Genomic DNA, 21,233 nt, shown 5'->3' with positions numbered 1-21,233 from the left:
TTCTAGTGATAGCAAAATCAGTTATTGTCAATCAAAACTGAGTTGGATTCAAGATCGTAACATAAGCGTTCGGAGAGAGGATATAAATTAATATTTTAAGAGAGAGAGGAATTATTAGGATATAAATATGCCGGATAGACATAAGCTTAAGTTATTTTCACATTTTAAGCACCCATCTCAAGACGATTTGTCACCGTCAACGTCGAATCAGTCACATTCGGGAGGACGCAAGATATTGGGGATACACTTGGGAAAACACGATTCTGTAGAATCTTTGAGTTCACCAACATTAACTAATTCATCGGAACATCATGGTGGTAATGCAGCCCCTTCATCTCAGCCCCCAATGCATACAAATGCATCAAGAGATGATCCAAATCATAGTTTCACGAAAGCGAACTCAATGGTGGAATTGAAGCGTTTCTTTAAGCCAGGGAGAAAGAATTCATTATCCAAGAAAAACGAGCAAAATACCTACAATAACCAATTGCATTCTCCACCAGCAATCGCTGGAGCAAATAATAGCACTACGAAGGACTTGTCATCAACATCTCTTGCGAACTTAATCAACCAAACGTCGACACATTTGCTTAACAATGCATCACACGTCAGCACTCTGAATAAAGATCCGTTTACTGACGATGAATCTACCTTGGTTAGAAAATATGGTAAGCTAGGAAAGGAACTAGGAAGTGGAGCAGGTGGATCAGTTCGGCTTATTATCCGTCCTTCTGATTCCAAGACATTTGCAGTGAAGGAGTTTAGACCTCGTAGGAACACGGAATCTTTGAAAGATTATACAAGAAAATGTACGGCAGAATATTGTATCGGGTCTACGTTGAAAAATCCTAATATAATTAAAACCATTGATATACTACACGAAAATAATAGATACTTTGAAATTATGGAATATGCACCCATCGACTTTTTTGCTGTTGTTATGAGTGGAAAGATGTCTAGAAATGAAATAAATTGTTGTTTAAAACAAATTTTGACTGGTGTTAGCTATATACACTCATTGGGATTGGCTCACAGAGATTTGAAATTGGATAATTGTGTTTTAACTAAGGATGGGATTTTGAAAATCATTGATTTTGGTAGTGCAGTAATATTTAGATATCCTTACGATCAGCATGGGAACCACAAGGATAGTGTTCACCCATGTCATGGAATTGTTGGTTCTGACCCTTATTTGGCACCAGAAGTTTTGAAGAATCCTAACTCTTATAATCCTCAACCAGTTGATTTGTGGTCCATTGCCATTATATATTGCTGTATGACATTGAAGAGATTCCCATGGAAGATACCTAATGCAGACAAAGATAACAGCTTCAAATTGTACTCTATGCAAGACGATAATTGGCATGACTACGAGTTGAGTAACGAGTGCCATAAGCTTTTATTACAACAACGTAAATTGAAGAATATGATTGCAAGGCTGAACAGAAAAAGGAAAATGCTAGAGGAAAACTCAGAAGGAGACTTCAATGAGATAAGTCCACAGGAAAATGAAGAAAAGCCAGGCGAATATGACATGAGAGACGATCCTAAAGAAACATCGAAAGATGCACCAGAGGATAAAAATTTAGATGACGTAGAGGTATTAACAGAAGAACAAACTCAGGATATAGTTGCCCAATTACGCATAATTGATGACAGGTTAGAGCAATATGAAGCTAAAAAGAATGAAATGAAATCAAAATTCAATGAAATGAAGCAAGAAAAACACGAATCTTACCAAGATCATGAAAATGAAGAGACCACACAAAATGCAAGTAATTCAGAGAAAGACAGAGATTCGTCATCCCATCATGGCAAGAAGAAACAATCTCATAAACAAATTCATGGCCCTTATAGATTAATGAGATTATTGCCTCACGCATCGAGACCTATAATACGTAAGATGCTTCAAATTGACCCGCATAAGAGAGCTTCCTTAGAAGAAATTATGGCAGACGAATTTGTTCGAGAGATTAAGTCTTGTACCTTGAAAAAGTTTATCCATGCTAACAATGATAGAGTTCCTTGTAACGAGGAAGAGGAAGAAATCGTGGTTAAAGGTACTCCTGCTCATGAACATACTCTTGTATCTGATAATGGTGAAGTAATTAATGCATAGTATTAAATAGTTTTAATGAATAATGTTAAGTTGCATCGTAAACCAAACACGTGATTTATTCACTATCGATATGAAAAGGAGGTTTTTTAGTTGAATCGTAATATAATACAGTTTTAATGCAGCAACAACAATTATATAGACCATGCCGTCCCATCAGCCGGGACCCCTTAATCAGACGAAGTTGAAGACTTCATTGAAGATGGCAATTAGTAAACTTAAGTTTATTCAAGACAAGAAAACTGCATTGACAAAGCAGCAAAGGCGCCAATTAGCAGATCTCTTAAACCAGGGAAAAGAATCGAGTGCTAAGATTAGAGTAGAGAACATTATACGTGATGACATATATATTGAATTGCTTGAATTCTTGGAGTTGTACTGTGAGTTGTTACTTGCAAGAATATCTATTATATTGGATCAGTCCCGAACTACTTGTGATCCAGGATTAAAAGAAGCAGTACATTCGATAATATATTCGGCTCCCAGCACAGAGTTGAAGGAATTGACCACGATACGGGAGATGTTGGTATTAAAGTACGGGGTTGAATTTGGAAAAATCGCCATGAATAATGAGGATGGTGCAGTCCCCCAAAAAATCGTAACTAGATGTCAGATAGAAGCACCATCGGAAACCTTGGTCAATTTGTATTTGTGTGAGATTGCAAAGGCTTACCAGGCTCCTTATTCTGGAATGAAGGATTTGGAACCTTCAGACGAAGAGGATGCGTTAGACGGGGAGACCGACGATTTAGATGACAAAGATGATGATGAACCAAGTGGCGGTGAAGCTTTGAAAATTGAGCCAGGAGTAGAGGAACCTATACTGGAGAAAGTTTCAGAAGTTAAGCAGAAAAAGAAGGGTGCAACATCAGCTCCTCGTACGGACCAAAATGACTTTGATTCGTTGAAAGCCCGCTTTGCTGCATTGAAAGGAGGCCCCAAATAATTTAAATACTATTTAGTAGCTTATATTGCAAGACTTTTGAACTGTTATTACGTATAGTTAGCGATTTGAGAGTTATGATGTGCTATAATCCGTAGAGTTGATGATTTATTTATCTATGTGCGATCCGAAATTTTATAAGTAAATAAATAATACTCATGTTTTGAAGCGATTCAATTACAGACACAGCTGCATATATTATGCTTCAACCGCAGATATTGACTGCCAGGCAACAGCAGGAGCTAAATAAGGCAATTATTCAGTATATAAAACCTATAGCTGAAGAGGCAAATGATAATGAGCTAATTCAAAAGCTTTCTGAAAGCTTAGATGTTCCGTTAGTCTCTATTGATGACAGTGTTATTCCTAATTATCTAGAAAAAAAATGGTCAACAGTATTAAGGTTACAACGTAAGATCATTGATTTAGAAGGTGAAGTAAGTAACTTGAGAACGGTTATTGATTCACAACAAATAGTTCCTTCAGCATCAGCATCAGTTATTGGTAAAGATAAAATTAATTGGTTACCAAGTTCATCTATAAGGACTTTCAAAACCCAATCACATCAGTTGATACAATCAGTATCGATTCATCCTACTCTTCCTATAATTCTTGGGGGATGTTCTGACGGATCACTCATTATATGGAATTTAGTGAATGATGAATCTTTAATTCCAGAGAAAATCATTAAAGCACATATAAGAGGTGTAAATACTATAGCTTGGTCCAAAAAGCCGGTTGATTTATCAGGAAGAGTTAGTGAAGCTAAGAATATGACTCATGTTATTGCGACTTGCTCCTCAGATTTATCGATTAAGATTTGGGATGGTGCAACATTTAAGCATATAAGAACCTTAACAGGTCATGAACATACTATTTCGTCTATAGTATTTTCAAGTTCGAAGCCTAACATTCTTTATTCAGTTTCTCGTGATAAGACTGTAAAAGTATGGGATTTGGTTAATGGGTATTGTATTAAGAGTTTCATTGGTCATAGTGACTGGGTTAGGGATATCGATGTGATTAGCGTTAATTCAAATCTTCTTCAAGAGCAACCGGATATTAATCCAGAGCTAGGAGACTTTTTAGTTACTTGCTCTAATGATCAATCAATCAGGTTATCGCATGCGGAATCAGGAACTGGTTTGTCACTTTCAATTGGCCATACTCATGTCATTGAATGTGTCAAGTTCTTGCCGTTTCATTCGAACTATATTATAGACAAGTATATTAAAGAAAATGAATCACTTTTTCCAAATATATCGACTGAGGTTATAGATGATCCAAACTACAAAAACTTATTAGGATATAAATATTGTATATCAGGCGGCCGTGATAATAGTATTAAATTATGGCTTATACCGCCCCCAGTTTTCAGGCCTCATAGACATCCTCTTCCTTCTCAATTGAATAATTCCCAGGGGTGGTTAATTGCAGATTTGGTGGGTCACCAATCATGGGTTAAATCATTACATATACATCCCAATGGAAGATTTGTATTCAGTGGGAGTGATGATAAAACAATCAAGATCTGGGATCTTGCGAGCTTGAATGTAAACGGTAGAGTTAAGTGTGTGAAAAATTTGACTGGCCATGAGGGGTTTGTGAATGATATAGAGTTTGCAAGTTTCGAAATTAACAATAATATTTATAGTTCAAAAACTGAGGATGGAGGCAAAGCTAAAACAGAGGAAGAGAGACGCAACGAATTAATGAAATCAATAGAGTCCAAAATTAGGTGCTTGTTTATAAGTGGAGGAGTGGACAATTGTATTAGATTATGGAGTTGAGAAATTGTATTTTTATTGTATAGCTAGATAACACTTCACTAAAAACTATTTAGTTTTAACTATATATTGTGAAGGTGCTCGTTGGGCCCATTCTGTCCAACTTCCATCATATACACGTATTGGAACATTGCATTGAATAACCGATTCCAAAGCTAATCTTAATATGACTGCCGTAACCCCAGTTCCACACATAACAATTATTTTCTTGCCATTCGTGGGGTTTGGTTTAGAAAAATCTATACCGAAGTCCTGTTTGAAAAGTTCAATCAATTCTTCTTTGGTCTTATAAGTGTTATCAGATTGATTGAGAACTTTAGAAAATGGTAAAGATAATGAAGATGGAATATGACCTGATGATAAGCCAGGCCTAGGTTCTGGGGATGCTCCTGAAAATCTGTCAGTCGACCGAGCATCAAAAGTAACATATTCTTCATCCAATTTACCATTTTCAACTAGTTCAATTAGTTCTTCATAGTCTATAACCTGGTTTCTATAATTTTCTTTGACGTTTTCTTCAGAAATTGGCTCGTATTCTAAGATCTCCGAATCTGTTTGAGTACTCAACGATGTAACTTTCTTTGTCTCCACTGGATACTCGTACTTTTTGTAGGTATTATAGTTATTCAAGAGGTAAACCTTATCATGCCCATGAAGTGTCAAGTTCCAGGCGGCCCTAGGACTTGAAAATATACCACTTTTGTCGTAAACCACTAATGTATCACTTCTGCGAATCCCTAAATCGGACATAGATTTATTGAATACACCATAAGGAGGCAACATATGAGGATATTGCGAATCAGGGAGACAAATTGAATCAAGGTCAAAGAAGGCAGCGGATTTAATACGGTCCTCATTCAAGAATTGATCTTTTCCGTTAAACGGAGAATTAGGCATGTACCATGAAGCATCAATAGGGATTACTCGAGATTGATTAGATGAGCTTGACAACAAAGCTCTAAAACCAGAGGGTGAAACAATTCTTATCGCTTTACTTGACATATTTGCCTTAAGTTCCGAAGTATCAATTGATTTATTTTGGTACATATTCATCGACTAAGGAGTCGATCATTGTGGATTTAATCTTATCCAACACGTGAATAAATGGATAAGCGAAAAGTTGCAAAAATCTGCCAATTGTATATTTTAAAGTCGTATTTATAGTATTTACTCTACAACATTAAGGTTTTCACTCAAACGGGAGGTGTCAGCCTTCATAAATTCTCTTAAAGCCATCGTAGCATAAGAACTTACACCCAATTGCATTCTTAAGACGACTGCTTTTTTATCTGCGTCTGCACTATTAGATTCAATGACTCTGCTGATTTCTGGGATAGGTTCGCCCTTTGACTCGGCTTCTTTCTTTAAACGTAAAATCTCTAAATCAGTTCTAACTAATGATTCAGTTGAATCAGAGTAGTTGACAATATCATATGATAAATTGGTTGGTTTACCCATGATCGGCCTGTACGAACCGGCCAATGAAAACTCTCTTACTCTTCTAGCCATGTTGTGAGGGTCTAAACCATCTTTAGCCATAGCATCGACATAGACCTGTTCTAATTGCTTATTGGCAGGGTAAATGATATCGAAACCTGGTGTTGGTAAGACGATGTCGTAAATTGTGTATTTACCACTTTCCACATCTTCTTTAGTTAAAGGTCTGGCCCTAATGTACTTGTCCGTTACTACGTCTTCTTCAAATTCATCATCATCCTCTAAGTTAGTTTCGGTCTTGGCTTGCTTATCAACAAGAACTAAATCCCCTTCTTGCACTTCTAAACCAAATAACTCAAATCTTTTGGAAACCACTAAATTCCAAATGTATGATTGGTATGCATGGGCATACATAATTCTCAAATTTCTTGGGATAGACATGATACTTTTGAAGTAAGATTGCTTGCTGAAATTGTCTTCTTCGTCATAAGATTCTTTGTCTAACGTACTCAAAATGGCATGTTCAGCAGTACAACGACGAGGCATCTTTTTGAGCGCTAAAGTGGGATTAGAAGTTTCTGCCCAGATACGTCTTGCTTCAATCGAATCTGGAGCTACAATCTCTTGCTCAGATAGAATCAATTCTGCAGCTCCTTTCCAGTCTTCTTTCAAAATATAAATACCGAGAACATGCGTAGATATCGAAAACGTCCCAAATCTTTGCATACCGTAATAATTGATGTAACCCTTATCTCTTAACGAAGTGAAACACTTTGAAACCACATCTTCAACATTTTCTGCTGCATTAAATGATTTTATGTCTCTGATTGTGATTACGAATTCATTACCATTTAAATCACCCAATCCCAACGATCTGTCTTCATAAGCAAAACCTCCTAAGACAGCATTTTTTAAACCCTTATTCAAGGAGCTGACTCTAGCAACTTTACCACGATGAATGCAAAATCTCTGGCAAGTAATTCCTCTTCTATCTTTAGTACCAGCGTATCTGATACTCTTCGAAGGAATACGCAAGAATTTAGAAATAGTAGATGCCACTTCCATAGTCTCTCTATTTTCTTTGTAAACAGTGAAGTGTAAGTAATATTTAAATGGACCCAAACCATAATTTACGACACCATTTTCATCAACATGATTAATACTTTCTTGAGGGTTCTTTCTTCTTGGATTCTTTGAATTCTTAGCCAAAGCGATTCTAAAGGTATTCTCGGCTGAAGTGACACTTTCCAATTTACTTTGAAATGCTTCACGAAGTAATTGATGCAATTTTCCACGGGTTTGTTTTTCTGGGAAACTTGTTTTGGTCTCCATATTATTACCAGTCGTGAACAACTCCTCAATTTGCTTTAATTCATCAACCGTAATCAACTCTAATAATGCTGCACGATTTTGCTCGGATAACTCATACTTTTGTTGAGAATCGTCTTCAGTTTTCTTAGCTTCTTCCTCAGATTTTTTGGCTTCCTTAATTTGTTCAATTTCTTCAGGTGTCTTGTTTTGTAAGTCAGCTCTCTCAATTTGTCTTTTTTCAAACTTCTTTTCTTTTCTTGTCTTTCCAAGATTGACACCTTCATCTAGCAAACGTACTACTTCACCATTAAGGTCAATTTCATTAACAAGGAAATCAGAATACCTTTGCTTAATGGTACCAAAAAAGCCGCCACCGGTTCTATTAGCTTCGTTAATGAATTGCGTAATACCAACTTCATTTTCCTGAACAACTTTTGTAGCTCTAATTTGCTGATCAAGCTTCAATTTTTTAGATGGATCCACAGATTCTTCTATGTTTCTTTTTACGGGATTTACCTCTTCCATAATTGATTTACACCTCGTTTTAAAAATCTTGGGAATCAATCTATGTGGTACCGAGAATATTTATTTCTTAAGTCTATACATGAACTATTGATTGATAAATAATTTACAAAGACTTAATTTTTCTTGTTTGATTTTTTCATCTCATCGAATTTCGGCCGTACAATAAAATAGTACTAAAATTCACCAAAACTAACGAATTAGATTAATATGTCTATTGGGCTGGTTTATATAAAGTTGACTAAGAAATGAATTCATCTATATTCCAATACATGTAGGCTTTAGTATCTTGTTTTATTATGGTGTATGTATTGTGCTAATGGATTCGGACCATTTCCTATTGCCGCAAATTGAAGTCACAAATCCAATATCTTATATATATATATATATACGGCTACTTTTTCATAATATTTTGTATATCATGGTTCTCTAGAAAACGTATTGCTTATAACTTTTGCTAAATCGATTGCTTTTTTTGAACATTCTATACCATATGTTTAAAAAGTTGGCTCCCATTGAGGCCCTTTCTATCAACAAGGCTAGTCCTCAGAATCGCTTACAGTTGACCCACATCAAAGATTCTCCGACATTGGATAACGAAACAAAAAGCTCCAGAATTACATCATTGACAAGCATGTGGAGTGACCATACATATTCTGAGAAGAATGAAAAGGTTGGCATTAGACGACTCGCTAGAGCTTGTACTAAATCGCTAAGCCAATGGAACAGTGGGGTTCTTAATTCCGAAGATGAAAGGAACGACTTATCTACCCACTATTCAAGAAATAGCTATTTATCTAATAGGTCGCTCCTTGAATCAGATTATAAAAAACTTGCTCATGTTGAAAAGAAGCATGAAAATGAACTAGAAATAAGAAGATTGCGGAAGCTTCATTTTGATAGACCAGATTCTACAGCAGACTCAATAGGTAAACAGCAGAGAAAGGCATTGGGTGTTTCGAAGCCTTCACTAGAGAATATTGCGAACAATTCTGTAAGAGATTCCAAATCCGATGTTAATATGACATCCAGGAAAACTCTGGATTCATTTCAACCCAAGAGAGTAGTAGTTATCAAAGATGTGTTTACAAGCTGTGGTGCTAAGAGTATCATCTCTCAAGTATGCGGTGGGCCATTGGAACGAATAGTGTTTCATGAGCATAAAAAGGGTTTGATGATGGAATTATACTTTATTTTTCCAGACCACGCCAAAAGCTTCCATAACTTAGGTTCCAATACAGGCTTATTGGTTTTAAATGGAGAACGATTGTCTTTAGAATGGGCCAATAAAAATAATTCACATGAAGTTGAATATTGTCATCCCTTTGTTCCAAAGTATTTGATGCACGAAATTAATTATTATGGCGCAAGAAGATGTTTGATATTCTCTAAAACCGTACCAGATAAATTAACCAGACACTCACATGCAATGCATTATCCATCTCCGAGAACACATTTGTCGAGAGATCTTGATATTGAGGAGATCAGAAAGGATTTCGCAGCCTTTGGTGAAATTATTGATATTGCATCTGTAATATCAAGAAAACTCTGCTTCTGTTTACATTTTGCAGATATTAGATCAGCTATAATAGCAAAGAAGGAATGTGAACATGAGGGTAGTTTATTCAATTCAAAATACAGCAATTGGTCAATTTGGTATGGAAAGGACCCAACGGATAAACCATGTCTTTCAGCGTAGATGCTCATTAAAATTTTTAGGTATAATATACGTTATTAGCTTTCTATATAATATAACTACAAAAGACAATATATTCCTCAGAAGCTTTTGACTCTTTGACAGAATAGTTTTGTAGTTGAAGTACAAGTTCATGCATTTAGTAGACGATGCTATTAGGCTTCCTAATACGGAATAATTGTAAACACTCGACAATATTAAAATACGATTAGAAATAAGGACAAAAACACCAAAACTAATATTTATTTCTTTACAGCAAAAACAATATAATTGAAGTTAACTACAGATGTCTCAACAGAGAACTCCATTGAGATCAAGGTCATCGTTGGCCAATTTTTCCTCGGCTGGAATATCGACACCCCTGCAACAAACAACAAAACCACGCGCAACGCTTACAGAATTAAGAAGACCACCATCTTCACGAACAATAAGACCAGCCTCTCCTAGAATGACTACGACTAGATCGAGACCAAGTTCAGCTATGGGGAACTTATCTAGTGGCAGTAGCCGGCCAACTACTCCTTCATTTGTCAAGCAAGTGCCATATACTGGTACTATTACAGTTTCGATTAGACCAAACCCTCATAGTTTCAATGCAGCAAATTCTCCCTGGGAAATCGAACAACATTCGAATACAATAAATAACATATCGGACTCAGTTGCATATAGTTTCGACAATGTATTTCCACCAGAGTCTGCGTTAACTAACAGAGAAGTCTATTATAAATCATGCTCTCCAATAGTCAACAAATTCCTCAATGAAGGGTTCAATGGAACTATATTTGCGTACGGTATGACAGGATCCGGTAAAACTTTTTCAATGAAAGGTAATGAACAGGATCCAGGATTTGTTAAATTGTCAATCGATGATATTTTCAATAAGATTGAAAGTGACCGAGGAAACAAACAATTCAGTATCAGTATAACATATTTGGAAATATATAACGAGAAAATAGTAGATTTGTTGAATACTTCGACTTTAGCTGAACTTAAGATAAGAGATGACCCGGTGTATGGTACTAAAATTGTTGGTATTACATCTCCAATCATAAATTCCAAAGAACAACTTTTACTGTTGATTAGGAAAGGTGATAATAATAGAAAGACAAGCGCTACTGATTTTAATGCAAGATCTTCAAGATCACACTCCATCTTACAAATCAAATTAAACACTATTGACTTGGTCAATAGTACAGAGCAAAATTCAACTTTATCATTATGTGATTTAGCGGGATCAGAAAGGGCCACTTCAAGCTTAGAGAGGAGGAAAGAAGGTTCTTACATTAATAAATCTTTATTGGCTTTGTCTACAGTTATTAATAAATTGTCACTCTCGTCGTCAGGATTAAGTTCGCCTAATATGGGTAACGACCACATACCATACAGAGATTCAAAATTAACTAGATTATTACAACCAGCCCTATCTGGATCCTCGTTAGTACTGATTTTATGTACAATTCACTTAGGATCATTTAGTTCAGCCCACAACCAACAGTTTATATCGGAGACATACAATACCTTAAGATTTGCAGCAAGAGCAAAAGACATAGTGATTAACGTCAATAAGAACCAACAATCATCGATAGGTGGTGCTGAAACAGCCAAGCTTTTAGAGGAATTAAAGAAAACTATTGAAGACCAAAAAAATGAAATTTCTATGTTGAAGTTACACTCAAGTGATGACACAAACATGGATAGTAGTTCTCTTATACTAGAGAAGAATATGAAGATTGCACAGGTAGTAGCCGAAAACCAAATATTAACTGAAAAATTAGAGCACCTAACAAGATTAAATGATTTACAGAAAACTGAAACAATAATATTACGCAACGATACTTTGAATGATTTACTCGGAGCAGGGATTGATAACCTGTTACTGCAAGTAATGATGGCTAACTTGGAAGAATTTTATAAAAGAGTAAATTATGAAATAGATGAATGCAAATCATACATTGGTCATTTAGAGAACCAATTGAAGATATCATACCAACAGAATGCATTTAAGAACGACTCTAACAGTGCTGCGAAAGAGCCAATAGATAAACATATGGATGCAGTATTAAAAGATCAAGAAGAAGAAATTATCCACTTGAAAGAACTATTAAAGGATAAAGACCATGTTATCAAGAGTCTTACTAAAACAACTAAACTTCGCAAGTTGATAGATTCAAACTATAACGATGAAAATAAGCAATCTAATATAATAAGTGACTCCAGTGACAAGGAAAATTTTTCGGATTTAAAAGAATTCAATATAAATCAGAAGAAGCCACATGTTAGCCTAGATATTTATTAATGCAAAACTGTACAATAAAATAAGAACGACACAACTTTTATATAATATAAACAATATAAGTTTTCAATTTCAAAAGATCTATAACGAGTATCTAAAGCTAGGGTTTTCTTTGTCAGTCAAGTCTGCAAATTCGTGATTTTGAATGTTTTCAAATTCTTCATTTTTATCTAATTTATCTCTCTTCTTATTATCAAGAGCATATACGAACCAAATTACAATGAGTACAGCTAATGAAGCGAACCCATTGACCACGATAGAAATTTTTGCTCCAGTGTACTTAGGTGCTTGGGTGTCAATGAAAGTTTGAGGTCCAATAAGGTTACCAACACAGTAGCCAACCAAGAAAATAGCATTTGTAGTAACCTTCTTTGTGTGACCTGCCACGTTAGAAGAGATAATAGATAATACACAAATGAATCCAATTGGGGAAAATGTGTATAGGGTAAATCCAGCATATTGTACCTTATCTTTACTAGAAAATGCCAACATGCATTCGGATATAACAACAATAACAGTACCAGCTATAGCCCAGAACATACGATAAGGAAAGTAAAGTACACCACATGCAAATAAAGTACAACCAACAACTTCAACTGCACCTTGTGGCATTTGCATCAACAAAGCATGAGCTGGGGTGTAACCCATACCAGTTAACAAAATACTACCAAAATTAGTGATACCACCGTTAGGAATATTATTGGCAATTGCGAATAAAAAGAACAACCAAGTCTTAATATCTGTAATCGCTTCTATAAATTGATGCTTTTTAAAGTGTTTATTACCAAACCCTTGTTGATTTGATCTGATTCTCTCCACAACAAGCACCTTTTCTTCATCACTAAGAAACCATGCTTGTGCTGGTGTATCAGGCAAATGGAACATAACAACGAAACCTAAGAAAATTGTTAAGCAGCCAGTGATAACAAAAATCAATTTCCAAGCTTCCATAGTGTAAGAACCATCATTCATATAAACATTATATGCAATTGCCCCAGACCCAATCATCGTACCAACACCGTTACAACTGAACCACAAGGCGGTTCTGATGAACTGTTCTTCTTTCTTATACCATTGACTGGTCAAAATAACAAATGCTGGGGTGACTGAACTTTCTAACATTCCCAAAATAGTTCTCAAAGCAATGAAACCAGCATAATCTGGAACTGAATGCAAGCATAATATAACCCCCCATATAATAATAAACACAGACACTGTTTTAACAACTGGGAATCTCTGTAACAAGAGCGAGGCAGGAAATTCGAATACCAAATAACCAAGGTAAAACGCAGTACCGGTCCACGAGTACATATCTCCAACCATATTCAAATCTTCTCTCAATCCCAAAATCGATGCAAATGAATTAGATAATTTATCCATAAATTGGAAACAATACAATAAGCACATCACTGGCATCAAGCACATGTCGATTTTACGAAGTATTCTTCTATTTGTTTTTGCATCGATTTCGACTTTCTTTTCGTCATCAATAAATTTCATCGCTTCATCGACATCATTCGTAATGTTAACAACTTTACCGGTATGTGGGGATACTATAGTTGTAATAACGTTATCTTCCATATCAAGGCTAGTGTCAACCTCTTGCACTTTGTTTGTAGCATATTGTTTTTCATCCATCATGGTTTGAATATTTTTAAGGTTCTATAGTGAAAAATTAAACAACTAATACCATCGTTACATCTTTATATATATATATATATATATATATTCTGCAGTTGGATTTATCGGCAAAGTGGGCCGTTATTTGGTAAGTTATCATTATCTTATCTAGTATTTGAACTCAAACCCGATCAGCAGCACAAAACGAAGATAAGCTTTAAGCTTTCGCCCACCTTTTTGTGTCAAAACTTTATAGATAAGAAATTGTTTGTTTATTGGTTTTATTATCTCGCCGAGTCAAACCTAGAACGGTTGAGGTAGGAAACAAGACCCGGGTACAGAGCCTCAGAACTCTTATAAGCTGATAACTGTATGGGGATATCTGGCCGAGTCATAGTCAATATCTAAAATTATTATGAGATAATGTTTCTAGAATTTGTACACCGTAGACGATACAAATTAAATTCGGATCCATGCTCCATTATCAGATATGCCAAGACCAAACTCTCAGATATTTGAAGGACATGTTACATTGATCGAAATGCACTTAGGTGTAGATAAGAATGAAATGACATGTAATTAATGTGTTCTTTATGCGTTCAATACTTGTAGGAAGATGCTAGTAGATATCTATATTGTCTATATATTGGTATTCAAGAAATTAAGTATTATATCAGCTCAACCACGAATTGGAAGGGCGAGATTGACCAACCTGCAAATTAGCTCTTTTGGTAGACTGACTTGGTTTATTAGAGTTCGCTAACATTTTGCGTTGTTGTCTTAGCTGGGAATTAAAGTTACCTCCATTTCCAATGATATCCTTTTGGCTGTTATGATCCGGAATAGCCGGTTCAACGACCGTTTTAGGTTTTAATTTGAAGTCATTCAGATCTTGCTTGAGGACATTAACCAATTTGTTATTAATCATACGTTCACCACGGTTGAAAAGTCCTGTTTGGTCTTTGATACTAATTTTGTAGCTCATTCGTTCGTTTATCTTGTCATCTTTAAACAAATCAATTATGTCATTATTGAATATTTGAGTTTTGCGATTCTTTCCTAAAACAACGCCATTAATAAGACACGAGTTAGTACTAAGATCTAAAAGCCAAATATCATCGAGACAATGGGCAGGACTTTCATAGATTGAAGAAGTTAACACAGGATGACGTTTCTTTTGTATTAAACAGTGTATCTTCGATATTCTATCGTCATTGATAAATGTATCACACGTTTCATTACGTCCTATCGCGTATGGGTTAACCCCCTGTCTAATATAAATAGGCTTGTTGTTAACTGTTTTATCAACCGGTAAAAGTATTATAAATGTATCTAATGGGACTTCTTCGTTGATACTTAGACTTTCTAGCTTTATTCTTTTGGAAGTATCTATTGGTTCAGATGAATCAATTGGTCGTTTACCGTTGCTTTGATGTATATTATCATTTGTTATGTCTTGCAAACTATGATCATTTATACTATTATTTTGGCCTTGAATCTTGGTCTTATTCGCTGGTACTTCGTCATGTACATATCCGTTAGCTTCAATTGGTCTTTTATCATTGATTTGGCTCTTTGGTTTTGCAATTGCCTTTTGTTGACTTGCGGGTTGCTGGGATGGCGGTAAAACCACTCTTTTTGGTACCTTGAACTGGTTTTTCTCTAACGGCCTCACCATATCATTATCAATCTTTCGTAATTGTTGACTTTGTGATTGCGAAAGACTCATTTCTTCATTATCGTCTTTTATATGCGATAACCATTTATGCTTTAATGCACCCTGTGCAGTTATTCTCAATCTGGGATTTACCTGTAAGCAACAATTTAAAAAGTCCTTACCATCTGCAGAGACATTATACGTGTTTAGTGGTGATTCATGATATTCTGCATTTTTAATTTTCGTAAACATTTGAGCTTGGGTCTTACCATTGAATGGTAAATGAGATGTTAATAGCACATAGACAAGGCAGCCTAATGACCATATGTCAACTAATGATGAGTAATTATTTGAGTCATTAGCATCATATTTACCTGTAATTATTTCTGGTGCAACGTACGCTAATGTCCCACAGAAAGTTTTCATGAATGTGACATTGTCACTTAGCTTAGCCAACCCAAAGTCAGTGATTTTAATCAAGATGGGATCATCCTGCATTATTAAAATATTATCCGGTTTCAAGTCTCGATGAGATATGCCCATTTTATGAACATAATTTATGCCTTCCAAAATTTGCTTGGTAATCACTTGGGTCGCATCTTCACCGATTGCACCATTTGCTGCTACAAAGTCCATTAAATCACCACCGGGAACATACTCCATAACTAGATAATAGTTATCAATGTCTTCATAAAATGATTTCAAGTAAACAATGTTTGGGTGGTCTAATTGTCTCAAAATCGATAGTTCTCTATTTACACCTTCCATTGATTCTCCATTTTTCAACGCTTTCCTTCGATTTATTATCTTCACAGCATATGACTTCCCTGTAGACCTCTCAATCGTCTTTTTAACGGTCGCAAACGCGCCCTGCCCGATAACCTCATTCTTCACAATAAAATCCTTGTATATTCCCTGTTCTTTTATGTCTGGATTCGAAAATTTCGATGGGTTGAACTTATCCTGAAACAATATCACGAATTTTACCACATCCTTAGGAATACCGTTCCCCACTGATATTTCATCTCCCTGATTCAACATGTAATTCGATCCTTTTACTAATCTACTATTATTCAAATGCGTCCCATTAGTAGACATATCCTGTATCCACAAAGTATTATACTGCGTATTAAACCATAATTTAAAATGTTTATTTGAAAGCCGAGTACTTAAATTGAGCGTATAATCACATTCCAGGTTTCTACCTATTATCCATAAGTTTTTATCTTGCGTTAAGTCAAAGTGGGTATACTGACCAGTAGTACAAACCAACCGACATATGTACGACTTATCCGAATCATCAACATCCTGTGTCGCTGGCGACTGTTGAGTCGGTTGCGTTTGTGTTGGTTCCGTAAATTCCATTACTTGTTAGCCTTATAGTTGTTACCATAATAAACCATGTAATGAATTTTTTAATATTGACGCGGTTCAAAAACCATCACGTGATGTTGATAAAAATGCTCTGGTCTATTATGTCGATTTTTCAACATGGTTTATGGGTTTATTTTGAAGGCTCTTTTGGGTATGATATAGAGGATACAACCGTATGAATAAGAGGAAGCAGGTTTGAAATAAGAACTCATTAAAAATTATTTTATTCTATTATTATATTATTATATACATGCATGATGATACTACAGTATTTAAGCGATACTTTTGACGGAATGGGCAAATGAAGTGATCGGTTGAAGATCGTGATTGTCGTTTGGGACTCCGTTTTCATCAATGTAATCTAACTTATTCAATTCGTCTTCTCTGTAGTTGTAATGTTTGAAGATGAACCAGAAAGCAGTACCTGCAATGAAACAAGATACAGCTAAACCAGTGTAGTTCCAGACCAATTTAGGATCTTCGGATGTAGAAGATAAAGCAATACCAATAGTAGAACCAAAGGCATTGGTAACTAAGAACAATGAAGTGATAAAAGATTTCATGGAAACTGGAGCTTTAGTGTAAGCGTACTCTAAACCGGTAATAGATGCAAAAATTTCCGACATGGCAATCAAGAAATAAGCTGGAGCTTGGATGGCAACGTGAATGTGGTTTGGAACATCTTCGTAACCAGCACACTTTAATGGCTCATCGTAACAAGGACCAGTAGAGTAAATATAATGCTGTAAAACAGCGGCGTAAACCATGGAACCAGTAGCAAACATGTAACCCATGGTAATTCTAGTGATGGCCTTGAAAGGAGTAAATTTTCTGATAAATGGATAAAGAAGTCTTTCACAGATTGGAATGAATATAATAATTGCAATTGAATCGATGGCTTGCAAAATATCGTTTGGCAATTTATGTGTTTCCATTTGAGCAGCTTGAGAAACGAAGTTGTTAAGCATTTGTCCGTAAACAACCCAGTAGAGAGGATAGAAGGCAAAAACTTTACAAGCATAGATAGCTCTCTTAACTTCTTCGACGAATTTGTCACTCCATGGGTAATCCTTTTCTGGAGAAACTGATGGTTTAGCAGAATTCAAATTGAATCTATTCTTTATACCAATGAAGGTGATTCTGAAAGATTTTGCGATGACCTTATCAGAGACTGGTAATTGGACATATTGCTTTCTACCGAGCAATAAAGCACCGATTGCGATAAAGAAAAAGCAGAAAGGCAATAAGTATGCGGCCCAGAATCCGACATTAGATTCTAATTCTGTTGTGGCAATGACAGATAAAGAACCAATATTAATCATAAGGTAGAAATACATGAAGACGTTTTGAATAGTAACATTTGGATCTTGAATGACACGTTCACCAGATTTTAAAACCTTGATAATTGGTAACGTCTTTGGAACTTGGTCAGCAATTAATGGCGAAACGTTGGACTTAACACCACCGGTACCAATACCGATAATAATAATAGCAACAACATATCCACCTAATGCTGTAGTTTCACTCATTGATGGGAGCGAAGTGATGAATAAGATGAAAATACCAACCGTGTATAAAATAGAGAATGCAATAATAGTATTTAACTTACCCCAATAAGTATCAGCAACCCAAGCACCAAGAATTGGTGTAACGTAACACCAAAATTGGAAGAAATAAGATAAAGCAGTAGCACCTTGCTGGGCCAAATTTAACATACCCTTTGGCTTGCTATATTGCATATAGTTTTGAAATGGAGCACTCAAACCTAGAAAGAGAATCTTTCAGCCAATTCAACGACGGCTACAAGCCAACATCTTAAAGGAATTGGTTCCGATACATGTCTCAAGGTCTTCATTTCTTCTGGAGTTGGGGTTCTACCTTCATCCTCTTCAACTGGCCCGGACAACTGATCTTCGTTGGTTTGGGTATCTTCTTGTACGATGGCTTCCTCATATTTTTTTTCCATCAGTTCGGTTTCAGCAACCTTTTCGGTGGCATATTCACTCATGGTATATTAAGCTTAGTGTAGAAGAGTACAGCCAAGAAATATATACAACAGTATCTAATACAATAATATAGTATAATAGTGTATGCTGAAGGAAAAAAAATTTAACGGAAGATCATTCGTTTTATATCGATTCATCATCTTGTTATCAAATACCAATAAAATGATGGATAGTGGAGATAACACAACTAAGAGCTGCAATATACGCATACTACGTGTGACTAACTTGATTCTATCCACTCATCTGTCAGATTTTAATGCAACGGAAACGCACTTCTACTAAAGGCATTTCAAATATCATAAGGCAATTTGTGTTTATAAGGCATTAAAAGAAGAAAAATTGTACATGCGATGAATTTCCGAGCAATAATTTTTGCGATGGGCCGTATGCCGATGTGGCCACCTTTAAGGCACTCTTATACCCTTTGATGTGTTTCAGTGTAGGTAATCCGTTATCGCTTACCCTTGAAAACTATGTCAATCTTATCGATCATTACATACCCTTTCGTTCCCAATTTTGGTACTGTGAAAGTTTTAAAAACCGTTGGTATGGGGTAATAGAGGAGGAACGTTGAAAAGGATTACGTGCAGTATATGTCATATTTTTGCAATACTCATCGACTTGCTCTACATTAATGCCTTACATATGTAAATTACATAAGCGATACCTTTGACGGAGGGTTCATGATGAAGGTGACACCGGTCCGGAGCACTCGCGTCATGAGAAGCAGAGAATAATCCCTTCACCGGCATTAAATCATGAATAGGCGGGATACTTTGGACGATAATAGTGGGGTATGGATAATTAAGTACTCTTCGGCCATAGTAAAAGTGGTGCAATTTTTTTTGTACTAAATGTTGCGAAATAGAACTGCAAAGAAAAAGAAATCAAGATTGCATTATCGGAAAAATATACCGTATTTCGGATAAATGATCCGCGCAAGACATATTGTTCTTCGGAGAGTATAGATGCAAAAGTGAAAGGGACCAAGAAAGTAATGATGTAAATAAGCGAAAAAATAATGAAACTACTGTGATAAGATCAATTGTTAGGGCGATATAATATTGGTGGTTAAATCAGGGGTAAATGAAAGTAAAGAGTATGTGGTACCGAGATGGGATCAGTAGAAACAGTCGAGCCGTGCATCGTACGTTTCGGTCTCGATAAGAAAAAATGGCTTCAACCTAAAAAACGGGAAAACGCATAAAGGGTCGTTACATAACTGCCATATAGAGATGGATTCTCATAACAATGGAGACCGTGTATTGCACATCTAATCTAATCTAAATATACGAGGAAGGCCGTTTAACAGGTACCCTTCAAAGAAATTGATTGGAAATGGAACGTCTGAAGTTCTGGACTTAGTGTACGGGCCAGTAACCAGGGAACAAGAAATGCATCTTTTCTAAAACTTCCTTCTTGACACCTTGAGGACTAGTACTGACTGAATACTTCATTGATCCCTGGAGGTCGTCACCAAGTCCCAAGGAGCCCTCTGTAAACTCCTTGGCGATAACATCAACCAATTTGGTGGCCATTTTGCACGCATTAGCCGAGTTGGCCTTCAAGTTACCCACTACTGTCTCCACAGTGACAGGTTCTTCGTCTTCATTCCATGAATCGTAATCAGTGGACATACAAATCATTTGGTAGGCAATTTCGGCCTCTCTTGCCAACTTTGCCTCTGGCAAACAAGACATGTTGATGACAGAGCCACCCCACGATCTGTACAACTTCGATTCAGCTCTAGTACTGAATTGTGGACCTTCCATACAGATCAATGTCAAATCTTCACCCTTGTTGGTTTTGGCCTTACTGTGGAAGGTTGGGATGTCCTTACCGTCATGTTGGTCCAAGAAACCATTAGTTTCAAAGCTGTCAGTGATGAGCTTATTCAACTTGAGATCAAATGGTTCCCCAAACATAGCGTGGGCCACGAACCCCTTCTCGAAAAATGTCGATGGTCTGATCCCCTTGGTTCTGTCGATCACCTGCGTAGGAATAACAAAATCTCTTGGCTTAATTTCTGGTTGCAAAGATCCAACAGCAGAGAAAGCAACGATAGCCTTGACTCCAATCTTCTTCAAAGCAGCCATGTTAGCTCTGGATGGCACGTCAGTAGGCAATAAATCGTGCTTCTGTCCATGTCTAGCTAAAAACGCAACTGGAAACCCACTTTCAGTCACAGAAATGGTAATTGGCGACGAAGGATATCCCCATGGTGTAGAAATTGTCAATCTTGCTACCGGCTTCAAGTTTGGCAAGTCGTATAATCCGGTACCACCGATGATAGCGAGTTGGACCGGTTCGTTAAATTCATGAGGTAACTGCGATAAGTTGATTTCTTCTCTATGTACTGACATTTTTTTTTAATAAATTGCCCTGTTTAACACAATGCTAGAATGTCTATGTTGTTGATTCAAACGTACTAGATTCTTTAATTAATCAGAGAATCGTGGGACTAAATCGTG

The 21,233-nt window shown here is 36.2% G+C and overlaps 12 protein-coding genes across 12 annotated transcripts; 5 read left to right on the top strand and 7 right to left on the bottom strand.

Annotated features, from left to right (window-relative positions):
- Positions 1-127: 127 nt before the first annotated feature.
- HRK1 (putative serine/threonine protein kinase) lies at positions 128-2,119 on the top strand (the record flags this gene model as incomplete). Its single annotated transcript, XM_015611710.1, has 1 exon — positions 128-2,119. The coding sequence occupies one exon, from the start codon at positions 128-130 to the stop codon at positions 2,117-2,119; it is 1,992 nt and encodes a 663-aa protein (XP_015467487.1).
- A 199-nt stretch (positions 2,120-2,318) lies between these two features.
- IST1 (Ist1p) lies at positions 2,319-3,062 on the top strand (the record flags this gene model as incomplete). The annotated part of the gene is made up of 1 exon (XM_015611709.1): positions 2,319-3,062. The coding sequence occupies one exon, from the start codon at positions 2,319-2,321 to the stop codon at positions 3,060-3,062; it is 744 nt and encodes a 247-aa protein (XP_015467486.1).
- A 197-nt stretch (positions 3,063-3,259) lies between these two features.
- On the top strand, positions 3,260-4,849 carry AC631_02878 (uncharacterized protein; the record flags this gene model as incomplete). Its single annotated transcript, XM_015611708.1, has 1 exon — positions 3,260-4,849. One exon carries the CDS (start codon positions 3,260-3,262, stop codon positions 4,847-4,849), a length of 1,590 nt encoding a protein of 529 aa, XP_015467485.1.
- Positions 4,850-4,894: 45 nt separating this feature from the next.
- AC631_02877 (thiosulfate sulfurtransferase) lies at positions 4,895-5,848 on the bottom strand (the record flags this gene model as incomplete). The annotated part of the gene is made up of 1 exon (XM_015611707.1): positions 4,895-5,848. The coding sequence occupies one exon, from the start codon at positions 5,846-5,848 to the stop codon at positions 4,895-4,897; it is 954 nt and encodes a 317-aa protein (XP_015467484.1).
- Positions 5,849-6,013: 165 nt separating this feature from the next.
- Positions 6,014-8,119, bottom strand: PUS7 (pseudouridine synthase; the record flags this gene model as incomplete). The annotated part of the gene is made up of 1 exon (XM_015611706.1): positions 6,014-8,119. One exon carries the CDS (start codon positions 8,117-8,119, stop codon positions 6,014-6,016), a length of 2,106 nt encoding a protein of 701 aa, XP_015467483.1.
- A 490-nt stretch (positions 8,120-8,609) lies between these two features.
- On the top strand, positions 8,610-9,815 carry AC631_02875 (uncharacterized protein; the record flags this gene model as incomplete). The annotated part of the gene is made up of 1 exon (XM_015611705.1): positions 8,610-9,815. One exon carries the CDS (start codon positions 8,610-8,612, stop codon positions 9,813-9,815), a length of 1,206 nt encoding a protein of 401 aa, XP_015467482.1.
- Positions 9,816-10,098: 283 nt separating this feature from the next.
- Positions 10,099-12,108, top strand: KIP2 (Kip2p; the record flags this gene model as incomplete). Its single annotated transcript, XM_015611704.1, has 1 exon — positions 10,099-12,108. One exon carries the CDS (start codon positions 10,099-10,101, stop codon positions 12,106-12,108), a length of 2,010 nt encoding a protein of 669 aa, XP_015467481.1.
- Positions 12,109-12,186: 78 nt separating this feature from the next.
- On the bottom strand, positions 12,187-13,743 carry DAL9 (Dal9p; the record flags this gene model as incomplete). Its single annotated transcript, XM_015611703.1, has 1 exon — positions 12,187-13,743. One exon carries the CDS (start codon positions 13,741-13,743, stop codon positions 12,187-12,189), a length of 1,557 nt encoding a protein of 518 aa, XP_015467480.1.
- A 655-nt stretch (positions 13,744-14,398) lies between these two features.
- On the bottom strand, positions 14,399-16,747 carry RAD53 (serine/threonine/tyrosine protein kinase; the record flags this gene model as incomplete). Its single annotated transcript, XM_015611702.1, has 1 exon — positions 14,399-16,747. The coding sequence occupies one exon, from the start codon at positions 16,745-16,747 to the stop codon at positions 14,399-14,401; it is 2,349 nt and encodes a 782-aa protein (XP_015467479.1).
- Positions 16,748-17,028: 281 nt separating this feature from the next.
- On the bottom strand, positions 17,029-18,495 carry AC631_02871 (uncharacterized protein; the record flags this gene model as incomplete). The annotated part of the gene is made up of 1 exon (XM_015611701.1): positions 17,029-18,495. The coding sequence occupies one exon, from the start codon at positions 18,493-18,495 to the stop codon at positions 17,029-17,031; it is 1,467 nt and encodes a 488-aa protein (XP_015467478.1).
- Positions 18,496-18,521: 26 nt separating this feature from the next.
- On the bottom strand, positions 18,522-18,764 carry AC631_02870 (uncharacterized protein; the record flags this gene model as incomplete). The annotated part of the gene is made up of 1 exon (XM_015611700.1): positions 18,522-18,764. The coding sequence occupies one exon, from the start codon at positions 18,762-18,764 to the stop codon at positions 18,522-18,524; it is 243 nt and encodes an 80-aa protein (XP_015467477.1).
- A 1,359-nt stretch (positions 18,765-20,123) lies between these two features.
- MEU1 (S-methyl-5-thioadenosine phosphorylase) lies at positions 20,124-21,125 on the bottom strand (the record flags this gene model as incomplete). Its single annotated transcript, XM_015611699.1, has 1 exon — positions 20,124-21,125. One exon carries the CDS (start codon positions 21,123-21,125, stop codon positions 20,124-20,126), a length of 1,002 nt encoding a protein of 333 aa, XP_015467476.1.
- Between the last annotated feature and the right edge of the window lie 108 nt (positions 21,126-21,233).

This window comes from Debaryomyces fabryi, assembly GCF_001447935.2.
Source record: "Debaryomyces fabryi strain CBS 789 chromosome Unknown contig00055, whole genome shotgun sequence".
Taxonomy (NCBI): domain Eukaryota; kingdom Fungi; phylum Ascomycota; class Pichiomycetes; order Serinales; family Debaryomycetaceae; genus Debaryomyces; species Debaryomyces fabryi.
Note: the sequence above shows the minus strand (reverse complement) of the source record. Positions and strands in the feature narration are given on the sequence as shown.